At 47.0% G+C, this 22,648-nt stretch overlaps 1 protein-coding gene across 22 annotated transcripts in view; it reads right to left on the bottom strand.

The window, feature by feature from the left end:
* The window catches only part of Tenm4 (teneurin transmembrane protein 4), a 2,974,939-nt gene that overhangs the window by 378,430 nt on the left and 2,573,861 nt on the right, over nucleotides 1–22,648 (bottom strand). The window contains exon 1 of one of the 22 annotated variants that reach the window (XM_039113154.2): nucleotides 13,398–13,832. The exons of the other annotated variants lie outside the window; for them this stretch is intronic. Within the exon in view, the coding sequence (XP_038969082.1) occupies nucleotides 13,398–13,530 (133 nt within the window). The 5' untranslated portion in view covers nucleotides 13,531–13,832. Of the gene's footprint in view, nucleotides 1–13,397; nucleotides 13,833–22,648 lie in introns of those variants that run through there. 22 annotated transcript variants of the gene reach the window in all.

Below are 22,648 nucleotides of genomic sequence, written 5' to 3'. Positions count from 1 at the left end.
AAACTGTCTCTGGAAAAACGGGGTGTGTGTATGTACCTCGAGTCTTCAAGCCTCTGCAACCCTTGACTAGAAAGAGAAGGTTCTAATCTACTCACCTTTATCTATTGAGTCTTGAGGGTAGAATTGGTTCAAGTCCCGAAATGCTGCCCAATGGCTATAAGGTGATAGCTCAGAGTGAGGGAGATTGAGGCTCAGCTATATTCCAGAAGTGAAGGGACAGGGGCTGCCTGCTTCTTCCTGGGCCCTTCCACAGCCTCTGTCTTCTCGTCTACCATATAAAAAGCTGGGAATCATATTTGTGCCTAAGGACTTTCCTGGCCTTCTATAACACACACAGAGACACATTGAAACACATGCAGACACACACAAGGACACACAGAGACATAGATAAACAGAGAGAGAAAGAGAGAGAGAGAGAGAGAGAGAGAGAGAGAGAGAGAGAGAGAGAGAGAGAGAGAGGAGAAAGAGGAAAGGGCTGTCAAGCACCAGGATTTCTGTATAGAGTGTGGATTAAAAACCCCTCAGTTTCTCCTAACCCAGGAGGTTGGTTAGTGAAGGTATCCCAGAAAGGGGTGTCACACAGAAAGAATTCAAGGAAGAGAGAAGTGGCTTTGGCAGAATTTCACTTGCAGATCCAGGCACTCGAGTTTGGAAGTGGTGGAGAAAAGTCCTTTAATGATGGGAAAACCCTAAGTGCCTGAAGCTGCCTCCATTTCCAGTCATTAGGGCAGATATTAGGGTCCTCTTGCCAGCAACTGGGTGGCCAGGCAATTTTCATTTCAATAATTAGCCGTTGTAAGTCTCACAGAACTGGAGACAGATAAAGGCAGGGCCAGTCTCTCACGAAGCTAATTGTGCCCAAAGTCGTACACGCCTAATCAAGCCCTGCACTGCCTCCATCCTTTCATCCAAAGCCTCAAAAGATTCACCATCAGTAATTAAGTCTCCTAAGTGCCTTAAAGAAAGGAATTCTCCAGGGCAGTCAGAGGGGAGAGAGGACTGCCTGGGTGGAGATGGAGCAGGCAGACAGGGTGCTAACTCCTAGAACGGAGGCTAGGGAGCCAGGAATAGGTCTTGGTCCCTGAGAATGGTCCTCAATGGCTACTCACCTCTGCATTCTGCCCCAACAGGGTAACTGGTAGCTTCTGCCTGGCTGAGCTCTGAAAAGCATTTCATTTCTCAACAGGATTATTCTATGGAAGCTATGTCTGCTAAAAATTCCAGTTCCAGCAAGTATGACAAAACAAAAACAAAAACCAAAAAAACCCCAAACAAACAAACAAACAAAACAAAACAAAACAAAACAAACAACAACAAAAGCAACAAAAGCAATCACAGATCCTCAGACTCAGAAGGGAATGGACAGTCTTCTGATGGCTTCTGTGTCTCCCCACAGACCCTGCCAGCCCTTGATGGACCCTGATGACAGGGTGTTTACTCCTGTCACATCGCATCCTCCAAACTTGGCCTTGGTTGGCTCCTTCTGCTAGTGAGCTAGCATTTGTTTTCTTGAAAAGAGATTTTTCTGCCTGCCCTAGCTCTGCTTTAGAAAGCCCACAAACAAGAAAGTCCTCCTAGGGTAGGACTTCTCTTCCCCGGGCTCTAGAAAGCTGTAGAACGCAGTGAATGAAAACCCAGACGTTTAGCAAAAGCACCATCCAAACAGAAAAACTACTGATAAGTTGTACCTCTCTGAAGTTCTCGTGTTTTGTGAAAGTCCGCCCAGAGGATGAGGAGATAAGCTATGAAGTGGGAGAAAATTTGGGCAAACCACCCACCACCGAAAGCCTAGTATGTAGACCCCCATCAGCAGCCCAAAACTCAATAGTGAGCTAAACATGCACTCCGAAGATATGAGTAAATGTTTTACCAAAGAGGCTGTACAGATGGCAAAGAGGCCCAGGGAAACATGTTCAACCTTGTCAGCCACCCAGGAGAAGGGAATTAAAATCACGATGAACTATCACCTTATAGGCAGCAGGGCTAAAATGAAAAATAGCAACAACTCTCAATGCTGACAAGGATGCAGGGAAACCGGATCACCCGTGCGTTGCTGGTAGGAATGAGAAATGGCGCGGTCCCTCTGGAAAATAATTTGGCACATTGCTTAGAAAACGGAGCATGCAATTACTGTACATGCTAGCAATTGCACTCTCGGGTGTTTAGCCCTCAAAAATGGAAATTTATGTGTGCACAAAAGCCAGCACAACAACGTGCACCGAAGAGTTCCTCGCCAGCTGGAAATGGGCCGCATTTCCTTTGACAGGGGATTGGGTATATCAAGGTAGAGGGCCATGCATACTGCTTGATGATTAAAAAGGAAGGAAGTGATAACATCGAAGGGTCCCCAGGGACTGATACTAAGGGAAAAGAGAAAAATCAGCCAAGAAGTCTGAACACTTCCACTTCTGAAATGTTTTGGGGATGCTTCAGGACTAGACAGAGAGGAATGGGGTCCAGTATGGCTGTAATGGTCACCACGAGGGAAGCTCTGTGCTGAAGGACGTCACACCATCTTTCCTGCCTAGGCTCAGCTGAACATGCTGTCAGGTTTTGTAGAACGAACCAAGGGCTCTCAAGTAAACTAAGAAATCCAAGTTAAGATGAATGGATAAGATGAAGTCCCAGTGCTAAGATCCCAGCAGGGACACGTGCTCTCTCGTTACTGCTTCTCGAAGTGCTATGACTCGGGTGAGCCATCTAAAGGATGCATAGGATATTTCTGTATTATTTCTGTATGCAAGCTACAATTATCTCAATAAAATATTTTTAAATGAGTGTTTTGAATCAATGCATTTTGAGTAAGATACACATGGTGTGAACGTTGGGTCTACTTATGTTCTCATATGCTCCTGCGGACAAATAAAGTATCTGAGCCCGAGCCTCAGTTTCCCCATCTGTAAAATGAAGATAGTGCCTGTCATTATGCAGGACTGTCCTGAGGATTAAATGATGTAACCATGGAAATACTTCGCTCTGAGCCTGCCGCAGACTAAGGGCTCAGATGGCAACAGGGATATATATATCTGACATCTTTATCCGGCAAATATTTCTGTGCCTTTGCCCATCACCCACAGTGCATCCTCTCTGCCCATCTTCCTCTGAAGAAAGGTTACCACTCTTAGTTAATATTACTCTTTGGAGATCAGATGACACCAGGTCTATTCAGGGAGACTCCATGTCACCTTTCTAATGCCAGGATTGATAGTGGCAGAGCCTGATGCAGTCTCATTACCACAGACAACTCTGGTACTGTGATTTCTAGCCATGATGACACTCTTTATATGCCATTTATTCTCTGTGCAATCAAGTCTTTCCCTAAAAAGGAAGCAAGCCGCTCAGCTTCATATTAATCCAACCCTGGGAGTCGGTGTTAACACACACACACCACAGGTGCAGCATCCCATTCTTCCTAAATCTCCAAGACAAGTCAGTAGACAGCTACAACAACTTCTAAGGAATCACACCTCTGTGTATTCAAACCCTGTGTATTTACACCCTGCCTCTAGGGCTGGCCCTGTGCCTTGCATCTTGTGGACTAAAAGAATAATAGCGAATTCAAAGCAGAGGCAGGGAAGACCCTTGAGTATTAGAACTTGCCTCCTCTTGGACAACTGGCATCATACAAAGGACTTAGGCTCTTGGCTGAGCAGCAAGCTCTTACTGTAAGAGCTCATGAATGAGCTGGCCTACCTAGCACCACCCAGCCTGGATTACCAATCTTCAGAAGTAAGAACCAATGAATGACCAGTGTAAGCCACTAGATTTGGCGGTGCCATAGTACAGGGTAAAAACAAATTTCTATAGGTATTACTATAATTCCCATTGTAGACGAGGAGACTCAGATGATTCGAGTTAAAAGCAGCATTGTAAAACTTGTACATTTCTTCCTCATATTTGTGCAGTTTAATCTACCAGCAACCAACTTGGACCTCTTTTTTTTAAATAACTTACTGTTTACATGGATACTATGTTTATATTTAGGTAACTGCTTAACCATAAGCTCTAAACTGTGTGTTCCCAGTACTCATTTAATATATAATGATGGATTTACTGGATAAACCGGCAATATCTCTGAGTAGCTGAGCTGTCTCAGATAGAAGACCTGCACTGAGATAGGAGAAGGATTTTGTTGCCAAGTTACATAGCTAACAGGGCCTGGACTCCAATGAAGCTCTGTTCTTCTGCCCCAGAGTGCAAAGGTCTGCCCTTAAATTTTCCGTGCATCCTGAGGGCGAGACAGTTGAGGAAATGAGTAACTACCCCACGGTTAGGAGGGAATGTGCCTGGATGAATTCCATATGTTTAAGGAATGCCAATCACCATGCTAAGAGGATTCTGATCAAAAATGAGCTCCCAGCTGGAGCAGAAGCATACCAGCATGAACCCCACTGCTTGGGATCAGAGATGCTTGTTAGCTAAGGTCCTGCAAAACCTGTATCATCCATCCAGCCCCATGCAGACATGCAGACCCAGGAACATGGCTCCCATCCTGCAGACTCGAGAGCACAGAACAGTCCCATCTCTCCTCAGCCCCAGGTCAGGCTGTATGTGGGACCAGTTTCAGATGCCTGCTTCCTTTGATTCTGCACTGCTCCCCCCACCCGCTTACTATAGAGAGAAGTGATGATCTCTAAGACCCCCTTAACCAATCTTCCACAAGAAGCCTGACTGTACCTGCAATGGTGCTTACCTTTACGGCAGCCTCAGACACCAAGACCAAGTTATATTCCTCCGTTGCCTCTGTGAGCTCCTGTGAACTGCCTCTTGGGTGGCTATGGCATCTCTCTGCTTTTCAGGAGGGTCCTGAGTCTGTGGGGAAGCCCTGGCCCTTGCCCCTCCACTGTCTAATGTTACACTTGGGTCATGGCAGCCTGGCTTCCTGGGGACTTTGTTCTCTTGATCATAGACCTAAATTTGTTTTCATTAAGAAATGCTGCCTGTCACTCCATCAATTCTGCCCTTTCGGGTTGTTAACCTCAATTAATGGTGCCAGGCTTGGAGGCCTCTCTGCAGGAGAGGGAGAGAAGTGGGCCAATCAGCCTTAGCAGGCTGGATTACAGGGGCCAGGCCTGACTTTGTCGAGACAGCAGAAACCCCCATTTGTGTGGTAGTGTTCTTAATAGACCACCCATCCACACCTCAAGCCACACTACTGTGTCTACCTTACAGAAGGGCCAGGGGGAGAGAGAGAGAGAGAGAGAGAGAGAGAGAGAGAGAGAGAGAGAGAGAGAGAGAGAGAGAGATCTCCTTCTGTGGTCAGGGTTCTGACCTGTGCTCTACTGTGCCCCATGATATTCCATGATGCTCCTTTAACCTCCCCATTTTTTTTTTTGCCTTCTTTTCAAAAGTGGAGACACTAATTTTTCCTCCATGGTAGGGATGCAGGTGAGGGGCTAGTGATTTAATGATGAAAAGCACTTAGAGCAGGCTGCAGGTGACACTTGACAGGTTCTCTCTCTCTCTCTCTCTCTCTCTCTCTCTCTCTCTCTCTCTCTCTCTCTCTGGGGGTTGGAGTATGCATAGGGATGTGGCTTCATTCTTTAGGAACTGTTCCCCTCAGTACTTGAAACAGAAACAGGGTCTCTCACTGGCCCGAAACTTGCAAAGTTGCCAACAGGTGAGCCCTCTGTTTCCCCCGTGCTGGGATCAGCAGTAAATGTGAGTGTTTTAATTATTACTTTTGATGTAGGTCCCAGGGATCAAACTCAGGTCCATGGTTAGAAAGCAAACACTTTACAGGCTGAGCAGTCTCTGCAACCCTGGATTTGGCTGGTTCTCATCTTCATTGCAAAGCTCTCACTGTAGCTTGTATTCAGTTTTGGCTTTCTCTAGCCCGTCCACCATTGTGGGAAGACACAAAAATGACCATGTTTAACAGGACTTATTCATTTAGTCACAGAATAAATATTTATTGCTAACAAAATTCCCTGGCCAGTGATGAAATGCAGTGTGACCAGGACCAGACAATGACTGTGGACAGGCAGTATTGGTCTCACCCTTGAACTTGCTAGGCATGAACCATGGTAAAGCATCGTAGACTTTGCCTTCCTCCTTTGTCAAAGGCCATTAATATTCCTAGTGTCCTACTTTTCCTGATGACCTATACCATGGTCTGACTGGGCCCTAAAGAGAGGCACAGTGGGATGGTTCCTTCCCAAAAGAGCCTCTGGTCTCCTCCAGCTCAGGCCTGCAGGGAGGAGGGCAAGCCCTGAAAGCAATTACCCCAGGTCACTGTGCAGACCCATCTTCTCTGGGAAACCAAAACCACCTTCAAAGAGCAGGTTTTAATTGGCTTAGGCTCTGTGCCCATCCTAAGACAACTTCAAAAAAAATGGGATTAGTGTCATAACCCCCCTACTCTGCACAGCAGGCCAAGGCCCCACATATAGGGCAGGTGGCTGGACTGGCCCATTTTGGCTAGACTGAGATGTGCCCCTGCTATGGCTTAATGTGTGTGGGGGGATGGAGGGGGTGCTGCTAGGTCCTTTCTCTTCCTATTCCCATGAATTCAAGAATGGGTGCTTAAGTCAGAGCCTTGAGGGAAGAATGGAGAACAACCCGGCCTATGATTCTTCTAGATAATATGCAGACTTACCAGTCAAAACCTAAGCCAAGATTTGCTACGCGTTGACAGATGGCCCAGGCCACCATGAGAGGCCATGCTGAGAGGCCTTACCTGGACCCAGTACTGCCAGTTACACTATGTCATCTAACTTTATACTGCCTTGAGTAGCATGTGTCACAGGTTCTTTTCAGCCGGTCAGGGGACGACAGGAAAAGTATGGTGTTTAGCTCAAGAGAGCTAACTTCAGACCTAGCTTCTCGACCATCAAATGACAAGAATATATAAATCATGGCCCAATGATGAATTTCACTTAGTGGTTACCCTGTAGGTATCTGGTGGTGCCCGCCTGTCTCATTCTTATCATAAAGTCCATATCAGGTGAGCAAAGGCTTGTCCTATATCACTTACGTACATACATGTATGGTGTGCTCATGTGTGTGAGGATGCATGTGCATGTGGGTAAGTGCACCTGGAGGATGAAAGACAATTTGGGGTGTCAGTCCTCAGGCAGCAGCCACTTAGAGTTGAGACAGGGTCTCTCCCTGGCCTGGAGCTCAGCCACATCCTACACATCTTCCTGCTTCTGCCTCCCTGGTGTCGGGAGTGCAAATAGGCACTACTACACTTGGTAAGTGTTTTACATGGATTCCGGAAAGCCAATCCAAGCCCTCACGCTTGCAAGGCAAGCACCTTATGGACTAAACCATCTTCCCATGGTAGCACTCCACTTTTAAAGGAAAATGGCAACCCAAGCTTTACACAATGAACTTCGATGTTTTGAGCTACGATGTGGGGGGGTGATAGGTTTACAGTCATAGAGGTTTAGGGTGTGTCACACCCACAGGTATACTCGGCCTTGAAACTGTTCAACACAAATATGTGTTATTCCCATTGAAGAAGTGAGGCCTCCGCCAGGTGAAATGTCTAGTTCCAGGTCACCTCGCTAGCAAGAAATAGAGGTGGGATTTGATCTTCGTCTCTGCATCCTAGTACCCTTCCCACTGGGCTGCAGCTGCCTCTGTTACAACAGCCCGTGAGAGGATTTCCCGGATGCAGGACAAGGGCTACAAATCTGCAGAAGCAATCAGGCTGATGGTATTTAAATACTTGGCTATTTGAAAAATATACCAACAAGCAGTTGAGAATAAATGCCAAACCTCTAACTGGTTAGAAACACCACCTGGGGGCACAGAGATTTGTCAGCGTGACTGATGCTTCTTGCTTAGATGCAACAGTATGCAGACACTTGTGCAGAAGCGAAGCAGGCTGGGAGCTGGCAGAGGCAGCGTCTGGGGAGAGCCGCAGAGCTTAAAAAGCTCTGCTTGCATCCAGTCGCTCCTCTAGTTCTCACTGCGCACATCTCCAAAGGCAGGACCAGGCCTACCCCTTTAATGAATGAGAAGCCAAGACTCAGAGATCCTGACTACTTACCCAAAGCTGCACGGCCGGGATTCGAGCCCTCAAATGTTATACTGAATGTGTATGTACTACTTATGGATTTTATCTCCTGTTTGCCTTGGCTGCTCGCACCTCCCTTGCTGCTTGGGAGGAGACGCATTCTAGGAGTTCAAGCCTTGTCTTTGGGACTCGCCATATCTACCACTAACGTCCCATCACCCCTTCCTAAGGACTGCATTGAACTAGCTTTGCGTATGGCACGAGATATCCCAATGGGGTTTTGGTGGTTTTATCCTGTAGGATCATACTATTGAGTTGGGGAACCAATCCAGATACAGCCAATCACTACCTGATATCCATTGCTTTATCCAGCTCAATGGGAGAACGTCTGGCCTGAATAACTACTTTGTATTAGGCCATCAAGGCTGCTATTTGGGCTATGTATATAAAATATAAATAACATCTGCTTGCTGCCCTCTCTGAGGTTTGTCCTTCAGCTCAGGGGATGGTTAAGAATTTAGAAAACTGGCTAGCTCTGGCTCCGTTTCCAGAATAAGTTACTCTACCTCACACAGCCTCATTTTCTCTGTCTATAATGTGAGAATTATAATCTCTGTTGTGGACAAGCTTGAGAAACTCAAACAGGATCACAAGTTTGAATTTAGAAAACACTATATTAATCATACCAGCTATAAAGACAGACATGGTTGGAGGCAAATCCAAGACTCATTCTCTACCTACTTTTCCCCAGACTGAAACAGATTCTAAGACAAATAAGTCAAGCCTGACTAGTTTGTGATTGCCAGCTATTCAGTTTCCCGGACTCCCTTGCAGTTATTGGCAACCATGTGACTTTATTCTGGCCAATGAGATAGAAACGGAAGCTTACAGGTAGAAGGAGCCTGGAAGGGTGATGGCTGATACCACATATTTCCTTCTTACCATAAATGTGAGCTCAGATGGCCATAGCAGGCCATCGAGGCAGACTTAAGGGTGGTGATACAGCTCCACTTGCTCTCTCTGCTTCCTCTGTCTCTGCGTCCCCCACAGCACTCAAGGTACCATCTATCCTGGGTGAGAGCTTCAGCTTCCAACCAGATGCTATCTCACGGTAAACTCTGAGCGTCAAGGTGGCGTGGCAGCAAACATGGCGCTAAGTTGATCCTGAGAGCACTGTAGGGAAAGTCCTTGTGATATAAGAAGCGTGAGAGCAAAGAACGGGGACCCAAGCTGCAGTAGGGTACCTTTAAAGACTGGGGGTACAACAGGAACTGTACCCCCATGGCGCTTCCTCACAGGACCTGATCTCTAATCAGATGGTTGTCCCAAACTAGTCTCCTGCCTTCTCTAGAACCCGACCTTGCTCTCAACTCAGCAAACAACTGATAATCATAACAAATCCTTAAAGACCTACAGTTGTGGATGGAATGAGGCATTTCTGTGCTGACTCCACCCACACTTTGCCTTATAGATGAGGACATTGGAGGTGTAGAGGGCTAATTAGGCTTATCCAAGAACCAATGCTGAACCAGGTCTTCAGGTCTTTTGTGGTTAAGGCCTTGGTTGTCTACCACAGTAGCCACCGGCAGTATGTAATGGTTAGATTTAAATTTCTAATTGCAATTAAGATCAAATTAAGGTTTTTAATTGTATTAGTCACATTTTGTGAATACAGCAGCCACATGTAGGGACTGGTGAAGTGTAACAGTGTTGTTGTAGGAGTTCGGGGTGGTTAGAGAGTAATTCATGAGTCCCCACCTGACAGGCCTGTACAAGGATCCAAACCTGGTGTCTCCTGTTGGATTTGAAGAAGCAGGCAAGATGGGGGAGAAAACCTTTTTCAAGTGTGCACAACTGTTTGTCAATGTACAGTGTGCCTGGCATGTGCTAACTGGTTGTCTCTCATACTGGCGCTATGGCAAACAAGACAGTGAGCTACAGGAATGGGAAAAGACTTGTCTAAGGTCATGCAGCTAGCAGGATGATAGAGCTTGAGCTTGAATTCGGACCTTGCAGCTCCTCTGTGGCAAGGGGCCATTTTGGAAGTGTTTCTTCCTTTCATTCATTTCTAAAGGGACAAACTGGATCGCTCCAGTGAAGAAGGCCAAGTTCCAGAAGGCATTGGCTGTTGGGGATAGTTTTTACCTTGGCCCAGAGGAAGAGGGCTCTCCCTACAGGGCACCTCTGTTTCTTTCTATGACCTGGGAGGCAGGTCATAGGCAAATTCATTCTTTCTGGGGCCTCCCACCATAAATCAGGTTCCATTCACCCCTTGGACTCCAGACTAGAATGGGAGTGAGAGGATACAGCTTCAAGAAGCTGGGGCTTCCCAGCTCCCCCAGAGAGCTTGCAGAAGCCTCAAAGGCTGGGCCTGATTTATGAGGTTGCTTATGGCTCCAGACTGTCCCAGATCTGTGCCTGCCCCAGCCCCAAGTTGTGCATTGACCCAGAGATGGGGCCAAAGATCTGAGGCTTGACCCAGGAGAATAGGCCAGATCTATTGCATCTGCTCTCAAGAAAGGCTGTGTCTGGCAGGAGGGGTATCTCTGGCCAAGCCCATTTTTTTTTTTACAAGGCTGGAAAGGTGAGGTGTGGGAGGAACAGAGGAAGCATGGCCTGAGCACCTTGGATGTGGTTTGAGGGACTACCTACAGCCAGCCATCAGTCATTGTGATAATCCTTCTGGGAAGCTTGGGCCTGCTTTTCAAAAGTGGGAACAGCAGCTCCAGGGGGCAAGTGGTATCCCAAGGTAAGCAATGGGCAGCCAGGACACTCACACACCTCTGCTTCTTATCCTCTTGCACAGCCATCCATGTTTGCCCATTCTCTCTTGATCAGGAAAGACAAACAACCCTTCTGGAGCCAGCCGGTGGCTCCTTTGCTTTCTCCCATATGCTATACTGGAGGTGAAAGAATGCTGACGCATCTGGCCCTGAAACACTTAGAAAATAAAACAAATTCCGGTGCCAGGGCCAACACTAGGCCCGCAGCCTGCAGGAGAGTTGGGAACTTGTTTGCCTCTTAGCAGCCTCTGTTAGCCCAAGACCTCCAGAGGACCAATCACATTTTCCTATGGTGAGAGACCAGACTCCTTAGGGTTCAACAAAGTCCTAACTCTCACAGTTCCCTGGAACTGTGCCATCACTTGCCATTTACAGACGCCTGTTCAGCATGTACCGGGCTAGCCTGGTATCATTGTTTCTTTTGGTAGCCTGGAAAAGTAAACATTGCCATTTGATTTGAAGGAGATCAGAGGGATTTACGATTCACGTAGCAGCACTAGATTCAGCCCAGCGACATTTTCTCCTAACTCCGTTATGCTTTCCCTGCAGTGCTGTGGCCTCTAAGAATGGGCTAGCCTGGGCTAACCCATAGCTCTGCCATGGGATTGTCATCTCTCTGTTGTTCTACCCAGAGTGGGAGGGTCTCACATACAGGGATTAACAAACACATTCAGTAGAGGTTGCCAGGGTGGACGCTAAAGTCTGACATCACTATTGCTTCTGGCAAGCCCCATACCAGATCGATTTCCAGTTCTACCTAGGTACCTCGCCCAGGTAACTGATCATTCTTATGAAGCATCTGGCACCACACTGGTTGAAGGTGAGCAACTGATAAGCATTCAAGATCACAATGGCCCTGCTTCCACCGGAACTAGTAAGGAAACAGAACGGAGAGAGCTCTGTTGACGCTGCAGAAAGATGAGTAAGATTGCTGTGAAAACAACATTTTGGGGGTGATGGTCTCAGTTCAACTGTTACAGAGTTGCCCAAAAGGAGTTTGTTGGAACAGACAGCCACTCCGTAAGTGGCCAAGGGTCTTCTTCATGTCCATCTGAACCTGGCAAGCATCAACTCCCTGTTCCCTCAGCCTTACCCATAGTCAGCTCTGGGGAGAGCAAGCAGCTGTCCGGGAAGCCAGTCCCTGGGATCTGTCCCCCACACAGCAAGGCTGGAATACCAGAAGACCAGACCTAGCCAAACATATGGACCCGCAGCCCAGTAAAGCCCACAGCTGGGCCACTGGCTGACTTTTCTTCTGTTCCTTGGAATATTCTGGCAACTCTAAAATAGTTTCAGCAACTTATAGACATTTTCCCAGGATATTCTGGTCTCTAAGGGAACAATCTGCTCCTTTCTCACACTTTTAAATCCCTTTTCTTGGAAGGCCAGTTCTTGTGTGAGTACACACACACACACACACACACACACACACACACACACTCTTAATTTGGCCCTGCAAATGATTAGTGAGATTGCAGCTTGCAGTGTATAGACTTCGGGCCTGGCTAACCTCACTGAGTGAATTTTACTTGTGAGTTCTTTATAGTAAAGTTCTAATTATTTTTTTAAAAAAGATTTCAGAGATGCATCACACAATAGCAATTACTACACTATTCGTTAAATTCATGTTAACTAAAGAAGTAGCTTTCATCTTTATCGTGACACCAAGTCCTCCCAGCAGCCCCCGGAGAGGACTCTGTTATCTCCATTTTACAGATAGGGAAACAGAGGCAGGCTGACTTGCCAGAGGCAGCTGGCACAGAGGACAGGTTGGAGACATGGTGCCCAGGGGCCTGTTTCCTGTTCCCTGGGCCAAGGAGTTTACCAGGCAGAGCTGCTCCCTCCTCTGTTGTAAAGCCACAGAGGGACTCCATCAGCTCTTAAAGTCTCTGCTCCTCCAGACAACCTAAAATTCCTTGCGCTTCATACTGTGGCTTTCTCTCCAGTTTCCAAAGCATCCCTGGCCAGCTGTCCCTCCTCTCTGTGACCTGAACAGATACTAAAAGCCCAGATTCCTTCTTCCAGAACATATATTTGGAAAATAAAATTTCCCCTATTTTTTTAATCTCTCTCTCTCTTTCTCTCTCTCTCTCTCTCTCTCTCTCTCTCTCTCTCTCTCTCTCTCTCTCTCTCACACACACACACACACACACACACACACGTCCCGCAACCCTTCAAAATAGAACAAAGGAATCCTATAAAACACTTCCACGCGGGATCTTGCACTACAAGTCAAGGGGAGACCAAACTATAACCTGGGTGGCACTGCCAGGATGGAACCAAACAGTGACCATGAGATTCGCTTGGACATCGGCGGCCGGCCACCTTGGGGACTCAGGTGATGGCATTTCTTAGCCACTACCTTCCCAGCCAGCGTGGTCATACTCACACATCTTAGAACCCGCATATGAAACCAGGTAAGAAGCCTTGAAAAACGAACACCACTTGACTTGGAATTGGTGGTCAACAGACCGCACGAGACCATCACACCAAAACGTACAGATAACTATATACTGCGGCAGTGGGCCATGCTCCCCTAAATAGGCAGCACCAACGGTTGTTGAGAAGGGATACGCCCTCGCCAGAGCTGGTGAAGGCTGCAAGGGAGGACTCAGCCACCACGGGTACACGCATAGTTCTCAACTCACAGACTCCTCTGTCCTCGGGGCTGTCTGCTGTTTTGTGGCGGCCCGCCCAAGTAGCGTTATCTGCTGCCTTCCACAGCATCCTCCTGGGTCTCCTGGGTTGCCTCCATTCCATCTCCTGGCCAGTGATAGTCATTTTTCATAGACAACATGTGATCATATCACTCCCATTCCAGGCTTATTTCTCTTGCTTTCCCTTTCTCCTAGCAGATCGCCAAGCCCTGCCCCCAGGACCCTCCTGTCTCCTCCCCTCACAGATGCTCATTAAGCCCTAGAAATGGCTCCCAGTCAGGCACCTGCTTGTGTGCAGACTTTACTCAGCATGAGTCAGAGAACTTGCCTTCCAAAGCAGGCCCTCAGCTGTAGAGAGATGGCTCCTCCCAATCACTTGCTTAAGGAAGACTCATCCTGAAGAAAAGCTGGCGGCAGGCCACCAGAATTGGCTCCCACCCTCCAGGAACAGGGGCACACCCACCCCCACAAAGAGGAGGAGAATAGAATCCTTGCCTAGCAGATGTATGTGTCGGTTTGCATTGGTTCCCTCTCCTAGATACATTCTCTGTTACAGTAGGCATGTGGTGTGCCTTATAGAGGCTCAGGGCTTCCATGTGCAAAACAGACCAACATGCTTGGCCTCAGAGTCGTAAACAACAGCAACTTTATCACCATCCTGGGACATCATTGCTGTGAAAGAGATGTAGCATTGCAACTAGAAAAACCAGAATTTCCACCCCAGAACCCAAACCTGTGGTAATGAGCACTAACTAACCTTGAAACTTACTCATGTTTCAAGTAAGAACAGAAAAAGCTCCTTCAGCTGTTTGCTATCTGACCTCAGATGCGTGTTACGTGTAGAAATGGCTCAACAGGGACAAATGTGACCATTTATTCTGCCCAAACCTGCTTCCTTTCCTCATAGCTAGTAGGTGCCCTGGACAGCACAGAGACATCTTATCATTAGATCCCGGAGCCTTCCCTCCCTCTGTTTGTGTGACCCCGTTGCCCAGCCATCTCCAAGGTCATTGGCTTGCTCCAGGTATCCCCTGGGCTGTCCCTTGGATGGGGCCCAACTCAAGACAAGGCTCCTGGGATTTTCCTCCATGGGAATCAGGCCTAGTCTGTTTCCTCTCCTTCCTCCCCAAGGCCTCCCTACAGACTTTGGCACTTTCCATTTTTCAGGTCACTCTCCCTGCCTTGCCAGTCCAGGGTCAAATGGAGTGTCTATGGGTTAGAACAGAAACTAAGTGTCCTTGCCTTTGTCACTTCCTCTCTTGAGGTGGATGATGTCATCATTTGTTTTATTTTTAGGTGTGTGTGTGTGTGTGTGTGTGTGTGTGTGTGTGTGTGTGTGCGCGCGCGCGCGCACATGCACACGTACATTTGCCTGTTTCTGGATATGTGTGAGGGTACCCGAGGAGGCCAGAGAGGGCATCAGAGCCCCCTGGAGCTGCAGTTACAGGCAGTTGTGAGCTGCCCCACATAGGTGTTGAGAAGTCAGGTGTTCTGTAAGACCAGTGTGCGCTCTTGACTGCTGAGCTATCTCCCCAGCTCCCAAGGGTCTATCGATGGACTGGAATTATCAAGTACTACAAGCCGACCGTCTTTGTATGACTTTGACCTGGAATCTTCCCCTACATTTTTTCTTTAACTTTATTCAGAAACTTTTAGGCATTGCTTATGGAGGATTGGGGCTTCAGCTCTTTTTATAATTGAATTTTTTGGGGGAGAATTTTAGAGATGAGAACTTCTACTTCCTTTCCAACTCCTCTTGAGTGCTCAGTTCCATCCCAAATTCACGAACTCCTTTCTTTAATTATTATATAATATAAATCAATGTCTATTATTTATGCATCTTCCTACTGAGCCCATCTAGAGTCACTGCTATGTACATGTTTAAGGCTGACCACTAGTTTTGGATAACCTGTCAGGGGGCAGGGCTAGTCCGTGGGAAATGCTAATTCTCCCCGTCTCAGTAACTGTTAATTACATATAGCTCTTCTGGGCCTTGTGAGATTTCCCCTATTCACACTGGCAAGGAAACTGGTGTCATTGTGCAGATCTTATTTAAGAACCACATTTTGGGACATCGTGGGCTCAGCTTCTCTGTCATTATTAGATGTCCTGGCTTGACAGTTTTTAGTAATTTTTCTGTCTCCGCTTTTGCGGCTCCTTGAGAGTTAGGTTTGGGTTCTGCTGTAGATGTAGAAACTGGAGCTGGGTACCCCACAGTCAGGTCTGTTTGTTTGTGTGTTTGTTTCATTTTGATCAGTTTGGAATTTCTGTAATGTCTTTGACAAAAAGAAGCTTCTTTGTGAGGGCTGAGAGCCATACTCATCTGTAGGCATAAGGACTTAGCATATAGTTGAAAGCTATACTGGTTTGCACTGTTTTCCTCTAGGGTCTGTGACACCACCATCGTCGGTTAGATTTACAGTACCACTCATGAATGGCCTCTTACTGAGTAGGCCTTGGGTACAATTGGATGGCTGTTGGTTACCCCCAAGATATAAGTGCCACTACTGTGCCCTTGGAATGTCTTGCCATGCTGGTCCTTGTTAGATCCTAGTTATTTAGGGGCGACATACAACACATCTGTTTACATGCTCAGTTAAAGATGGGTTACTGCAGCCTTGTTCTATTCCTCACATCAAGCCCAAGCCACTGATAGTGTTTATGATTCCTAGCATATCTAACAGGAGATGTAGACAGCCCAGCTGCCTCTGCATGGCTTTTGCCAGCCCCTTCCTTTCTATCTGTCCCATGAGCACCTGTACTGCACACTACTCAGACATGCATGGAAATTTTCGTCCTTATACGTCTGTGCAGTCATGTGCTGCCCACGTATGGGGAGATGCTATCCACAGTGGGTCAGTGGCTGTCAAGGACTGTCTGGCTGAACACTTGGCTTCTGAGGTAATATTGGTCTGGTGGCTTCAGATAAAAAGTTGACTAACGGCAGCAACAGTTCTTACTTTGAGCACCCCTTTTGCTCACCTCTAAACTAGGGATAGGAATATGCAAGTCATAGGGCCTCTGCAAGCATCAAATGACAGGAGAAAGTCACTGCATTCAGGACAGCATTTAGTATACAGAAAGTCTTTGCTTTTCATACTCTACAACCTGGCTGAAAGGTCATCCCCAGGAGTCTTCCTCCCCTTCTGAACACCACTGACATCTAGTGGTGTTATTGAAGAACTACAGGTGTGCCTACCCAATGCTCCAGCCCTTTCCTGGGATTGTAGAATGGCTTAGAAAGAAAGTCAGCCAGGTTTTGGTCTGCTTTCGCAAGCACTTCCATACTTCTTACCTAGGGTTATAAGTATATAACTTTACTGTATATAGTAATGGCAAACATAGGATCAAAGGCAGATATAGGGCTGAGATAAGGCCTGCCTTGAACAGTAACTCCTAGCTTAGGGAATTTGACCACATCATTCCCTGTGCCTAGCATACTCTGACACATAGTAAATACCCAGTAACTACCTGTACAAGAAATGATCCTCCACAGTTTAAAAGTCTACATGAAGACAGTGATGTTGTTCTTGGGGTCAGTCTATTGAGGAAGCTTCTCTCTCACCACCTGAACAAAGAATTTAGAACAAGCGTTCCCATTGGGCGATGGAGAGATGGCTCAGGAGTTAAGAGCACTTGAAGCTCTTGCAGAGGACCCAGGCTTGGTTCCCAGAACCCGCATGGTGGTTCCAAACTACTTGTAACTTCACTTCCAGGGCGCCAATGCCCTCTTCTGGTCTCCACAGGTACTGCATACACATGGCATATACATACTTGTATAAAACAAAAATAGATAACATATGTGTATAAAATAAAAATAGATAAAATCTAGACAACAAGCAAATAAATAACCCTACACCCTATCAGTGAAAGGAAGCTTTCCTGGGACCCCTGTCCTCCCTGCCTTTTCTTGAGGCCACTGTCCACTCCCTACATAGGACAGGTTAGACCCATGTAGGACAAGAAGCAAGTAACACAGTGTAAGTGGGTGTGGGCTTGGAGAGAGAGCTGGTTTATCCTTATGTTCTGTGATACGGGGGCTTGAACCCAGGGCCTGGAGCGTGCAAAGTCTCATCTCTGGCACTGCAGCACTTCTCTGGGAGAGGCTAATGGCAGCTCAGGGCTCCACAGAAGGACAAGAATTCTGGCAAAAGGGAAGCTGCCTGAGACAGGGGAAGACTTGAGCGTCTAGAGGCTTCAAAGCCAGTAACTTTTGTTATGGGTTCTAGGGCAGCTGGGGGAGGTGGTGACACGATCACCCTTAGTCCTAGTAGAATATCCTTTCAAAGAGACAGAAGAGGCCAAGCTGCATAGCGGTGTAGAAGGCCAGAGCTCCACTTCAAACCCCAAACCACAGGGTTCACATTGGTTTCCCTTCTCTCCAGGACTCTCCATCTCACATTCTACCTGAGAGCCTCTTTCTGGTCTCACAGACAAGGCCCGAGTGTCCCCCCCCGGCCCCCAGCCCCATGAAGTCTGTCTCATCACCACCTTCCCCCTTCCCTGGTTCTTCTCAAACTAACCACACCATTTCTTCCTAGCAGGTAGCAGCATTTGGAACTAATCGTCTGGTTATTTATTGCCTGCCATCCCTAACAGGACAACTGCAAGTTTCTCTAAAGAAATAGTTGCCTTGTAAGCATCCAAGTTCAAGAAAAGAGCATTTGCTTACAGTGCAGGAGGCTACGGTTTGATGTTTAGTACTGCCTAGAGGGGGGTGGGGGAGATCCAACAGGAAAGGAGAAGTGGGAAGGAGAAAGGAAAGATGAGGGAGAGAAGGAGGAAGAGACACAGTAGAGAATTTTTCTAACTCAAAGAACACAAGAGAATAAAAACTTTCTGGGCTCCTTCCTACTCAGAAAGACCCACCATGAACCTTTCAGTGAGAAGCTGGCCTTCCATGATTTTGTTTTACATAAACTATCTTGAAAGGGTTTACAATATGTAGATCCATGCATACACATGTCAGTAAGGCACACTTTATAATTAAATCCTGTAATTATACCTACTGATCCCACAACTTAATACAACACAGGTGTGTACAGCCTAACCCCAAGTCTACTTCAAAAGGGTAAAATCACTGCTTTCTTCCCATCAACATACTAAAGTGCCGGTGTAAAGCCAGTGAATATAATTTGGCTTCATTTGGAATTCCCACTTCCGGTTACCTCTTCCTTGTAATTGAGTTGAACTGAAAGTTTACAGACTCATGTTACCTGTCTCCCCTAACAAACCTAGCCTGACCTAAGGCGGGAAATCCTCTTGAGAACTCAGGAACACAAATATGTGGAAGCAGCAGGGTCACCTTCCCCCAGAGCTCCTGCTACCCTTGCCCTCAACTGTTTCTCCAGGGTCAGATCTTAGGATCCTGATCCTTCATATATAAACAGCACAGCACAATCTATAACACACGTTCTATGGCTTGTTGCATTTGTTTTCACAGCAGGCTTGGGAGGCTGGCCCAGTGGGACTACTTAGCTCAGTTTACCAAAATCCTATTGATTGTGTTAATATTTTGCAGGGCCATCTTCAAGTCTTGTCTCATTATAACTGTGTGAAATTGCTACCTTTTAGAGACCAGGAAACTGAGGCATAAGAAAACTAAATGACTTTCCCTAAGTCACAGAATCAGTAAGAGCTTAAGCAGGATGGTTCTACCTGTGGGGCCAAGAGAGTTCAGGTTGGGAGGGATGGGAATTTCTATATACTGAGCCTGGTTCTTTCTAAATTTGATCTCCTAGGTACTGATCATGGTGGAAGCCAGCTTAAAGAAAAGAATATTCAGGATGGGCAGCTCCAGGCTTGAGTCCTGGCTGCACCGCTTGCCAGTAGGAGAAGCAACAGTCATCCAGAGCATTGGTGGGACATCTCTCTAACATATCCAGAGCAAGGCAGTGCTGGGGACCCAATGGAGCTTCATATAAATAATGCACAGAAAGCAGTAGGTGCCTGACAGTTTAGTTGGCCTAACTGTCTCTAAACTAAAGCTACTTGGTGGGGAATTTATACCCATCCCTTAGGTTAAATATTAGCTGGTCCAACCCTTCTACTTTGCAGAAGGGAAAACTGAAGTTCAGAGAGGCTAACTTACTCCACATCACAGCACAGGGCCATGGAAGGGATGGGACAGGCGCTCACACTCCTGACATCCTGCTTTCTGTTCTTTCTATCACAGCATGTTAGGGAAGTCTTCAAAGAGGTGGTGCAGGAAGCTTCGGCATAGGTAGGGTGCCAATAAATGGCAGCATTTATTAATAAATACATAAATAGCATATAATGAATGCTTTAGTTTTGGGCGGCTGCAAGGACAGCAACAACTCTTTAACTGAAGAACAGATATCTAGAATGTTCTTTTTTATTTATCAAGTAAGACCCCAATCCTTGCCCTACCCTTGCCAGCTGCTGCCTTAAGGTCTTTGTCTAAATGAACTCATTGTGTCATCACTGTGACACACCTAGCCACGACGGAAGCCTGCATACATCTATATAAGGCTCTTTAAGCCACACACATGTGTATGGGCATCTTCCTCATACATGGCATTTTAACACATGTTATCGTATACAATGAATGCTGTACCAAGTTGCACAAATCTGGTCACCTTACATGAGCAAGGTGTCCTGGATAGGAACCTGACTGGCTAAATGGCAGAGTTGTCACAAGTAGGCAGTTCCCAAACCTTTTCTCTAAGGGAAAGCTCTTTACATAATGGTCACAGGCAACACTGCTTCCTTTCAGGAAGGACCAGCAATGGATGCTTGATGCAGGTGGGAGGGGTTAGACAAAGAATAGAACGTTCACACAATCTTAAGACATCTCCCCACAAAGTTCCTGTGACCAAGGGGAGATGACAATGGGAGACATCAGAAGCCACTGTTGATGCTAGCTTCGTATGAGCACCTATAGGAGCCAGGAATGTAGACAGTTTATATCCAGGATCCCTAGGAAGGGGCTACATGGGTATAGCTGACCTCTTTAATCAATTGACTTCGTTAAGGAGAGATGAACCTTGAGAATCTGGGTGGCTCCTTCTAATCGGTTTTAGGCCTCTGGAGCAAATGTTGTGGTTTCTTGGAAAAAGAGTTCAATCTTAAGACCACAGAAGTAGTTCATGCCTGAGTCCCCAACCTGCTATCTTCCTCCATGGACTTCATACTCTATAGCTGCACAGTCACATGTGCTGATTCCCCACATGCATGCGTGTGTATTAGATTGTAAACATACGGATATATGTATGTACCCGTGAGAATCTTCTGTTGGCTCTGTTTTCCTGGACAGTGCTGACCAATACAGTATCTTAATCAATGCTCAAAGGAACATCATTAGTAAGATAGAAGATGGTCTATGCATCCCAGTGGGGACCCACCTCCCACATACACTTATAGAGTATTTCTAATGTAATTGAAAAAAAATTAACTACTAGAATCAGGCCTTTGTTGTCCCTCAGTTGTTCATGTGCAATGGTGATGTCCCACGAGCCTGGCAACCAGAACATTACTCCTGCACTCACCTGGTGGCTGTGTTCACTTGAGGAGCTGTGGGTTCTAACTCTGCTCTCAGGCTCTCTTGTCCTCTCCCTTCCTCTTTTCTCCCCTCCCCTCCCCTTATCCCCTCTCCCCTCTTCCCTTCTTCCCCTCTTCCCCTGGGTTTCAGCAGGCTCTGGGTAATCTGGTCTCCTAGGTTTTATGAGGCCAGGCTATGCAGAGAGTCACTTTGCATACATTTGAAGGTTCCTCTCACGGCTTATCTGCCTACAGAGGGATGTTAACACTTCCACAGTGTGCAGGGATGGGGCATGGTTCAAGGAAGCCAGATGCTGGTAAGGTTCTGAGCTGGAGGTGCGCCTTTATGGAAGCAGAGTATCACCGCTTAGCACTTATTTCACTTCTTGTGCTTAAATGTATTAATAGAGCTTGCCGATAACTTTGGCCAAGGACAAGCACCCAGAAAACCCTGTTGGCAGGCTTGGAGCCATGGGCTGGATTGCTGTAAGCACAGGAACTCCCATAGGGAGGGAGGGAGTTCCAGCAAAGGAACCACCCTGGTTGGGGGAAACCTCTGAAGCAATGAACCCTCGAAAATACCCAGAGAACACGCTCAGAATGCCTTCTAGCATACAACACTGTGCAAAAGACTGAGGGAGCCTGCAATGCAGATCCTGCTATGGCCATACAGAGGAGAGAGCTTAGGGTAGCAGGCAGGCAGAAGTTTGATACCCAGCCCAGCCCATCAGAACATCTTTCCCCACATGTGCCAAGGTGCTGAGACAGCTTAATAAATATATGTTTGGGAAATGCCCAAGACAGTGCTTGTATGCCAGACATGGTTAGCTCAGTGTTTAGAAGGAGAATGGGTTAGAGAGCAAGAACAGTTTGGTTTTGAAGCCTAGTTCCACTACATACAAGCTGTGTGACTCTGAAAAATTCTGAACCAGCCTGGTGCTTAGTTCCCTCATCTGTAAGTGGAGCTGCCCACAGGTATGTATGTGGATGGCCTTCTGTTAATTCCAGCACAGCTATTCTCGTTACGGCATTCTCCTCTACCCGCCTTCCACTGTCAGAGGCCACATGATATTTCTTGTTGGTGAATGCCTACTCTTAGAGGCTTACCTTAAATGTCTCATTTTCTAGAAGTCCTCCCCAATGACCTCTGTTATAAATATAGCTTCCGCCTCCATCTCTGTTACCAAGACACCTGGTCTGTCTCTATCGTCTTCACCCTAGCACGAGCGAGGCCCATCCATTCTCAGAGAAGACCCTTTCTTCTGCACATCCCACAGACACAGCCAGGTTGGTGAGGATTACACTTCAGGCAAGGTCCAAGGTCACAGTTAAAGAGCAACGCACTTCAGAAAGGTTCCCAATCTGGGCAATGCCTGGGAAGGTGTCTGCTTCGGAAGGGATGCCACTGGAACCAGGGCACGGGACCCAAGAGGTGGCCCCACAGTTTCAGAAGCCTGCTCCTTACTCACTGTGAGAAATACCCACTTCCGTGTCTCCTCGCCAGGCTGCCCCTCCCTCTCTCAGATTTCATACATTCACTGAAGCTCGACTCAAGAACCAATGCCGGAGCCTCAATAAGAGCCTGGAGAACGGGCCACAGCCTGTCCTGGGCAGAGGTGGTAGAGATCTACAGATACTCAGGGATCCTGTGCTCCACGGTGACATTGTCCCATCAGCCCAAACAACAGTGCAGTCCTGGTGCAGCTAGGAACACTACACCCATACATACACGATGTATGTAC

The sequence above is a fragment of the Rattus norvegicus genome, chromosome 1 (genome assembly GCF_036323735.1).
Source record: "Rattus norvegicus strain BN/NHsdMcwi chromosome 1, GRCr8, whole genome shotgun sequence".
Taxonomy (NCBI): Eukaryota; Metazoa; Chordata; class Mammalia; order Rodentia; family Muridae; genus Rattus; species Rattus norvegicus.
This window is presented reverse-complemented; position numbering and strand designations above follow the sequence as displayed.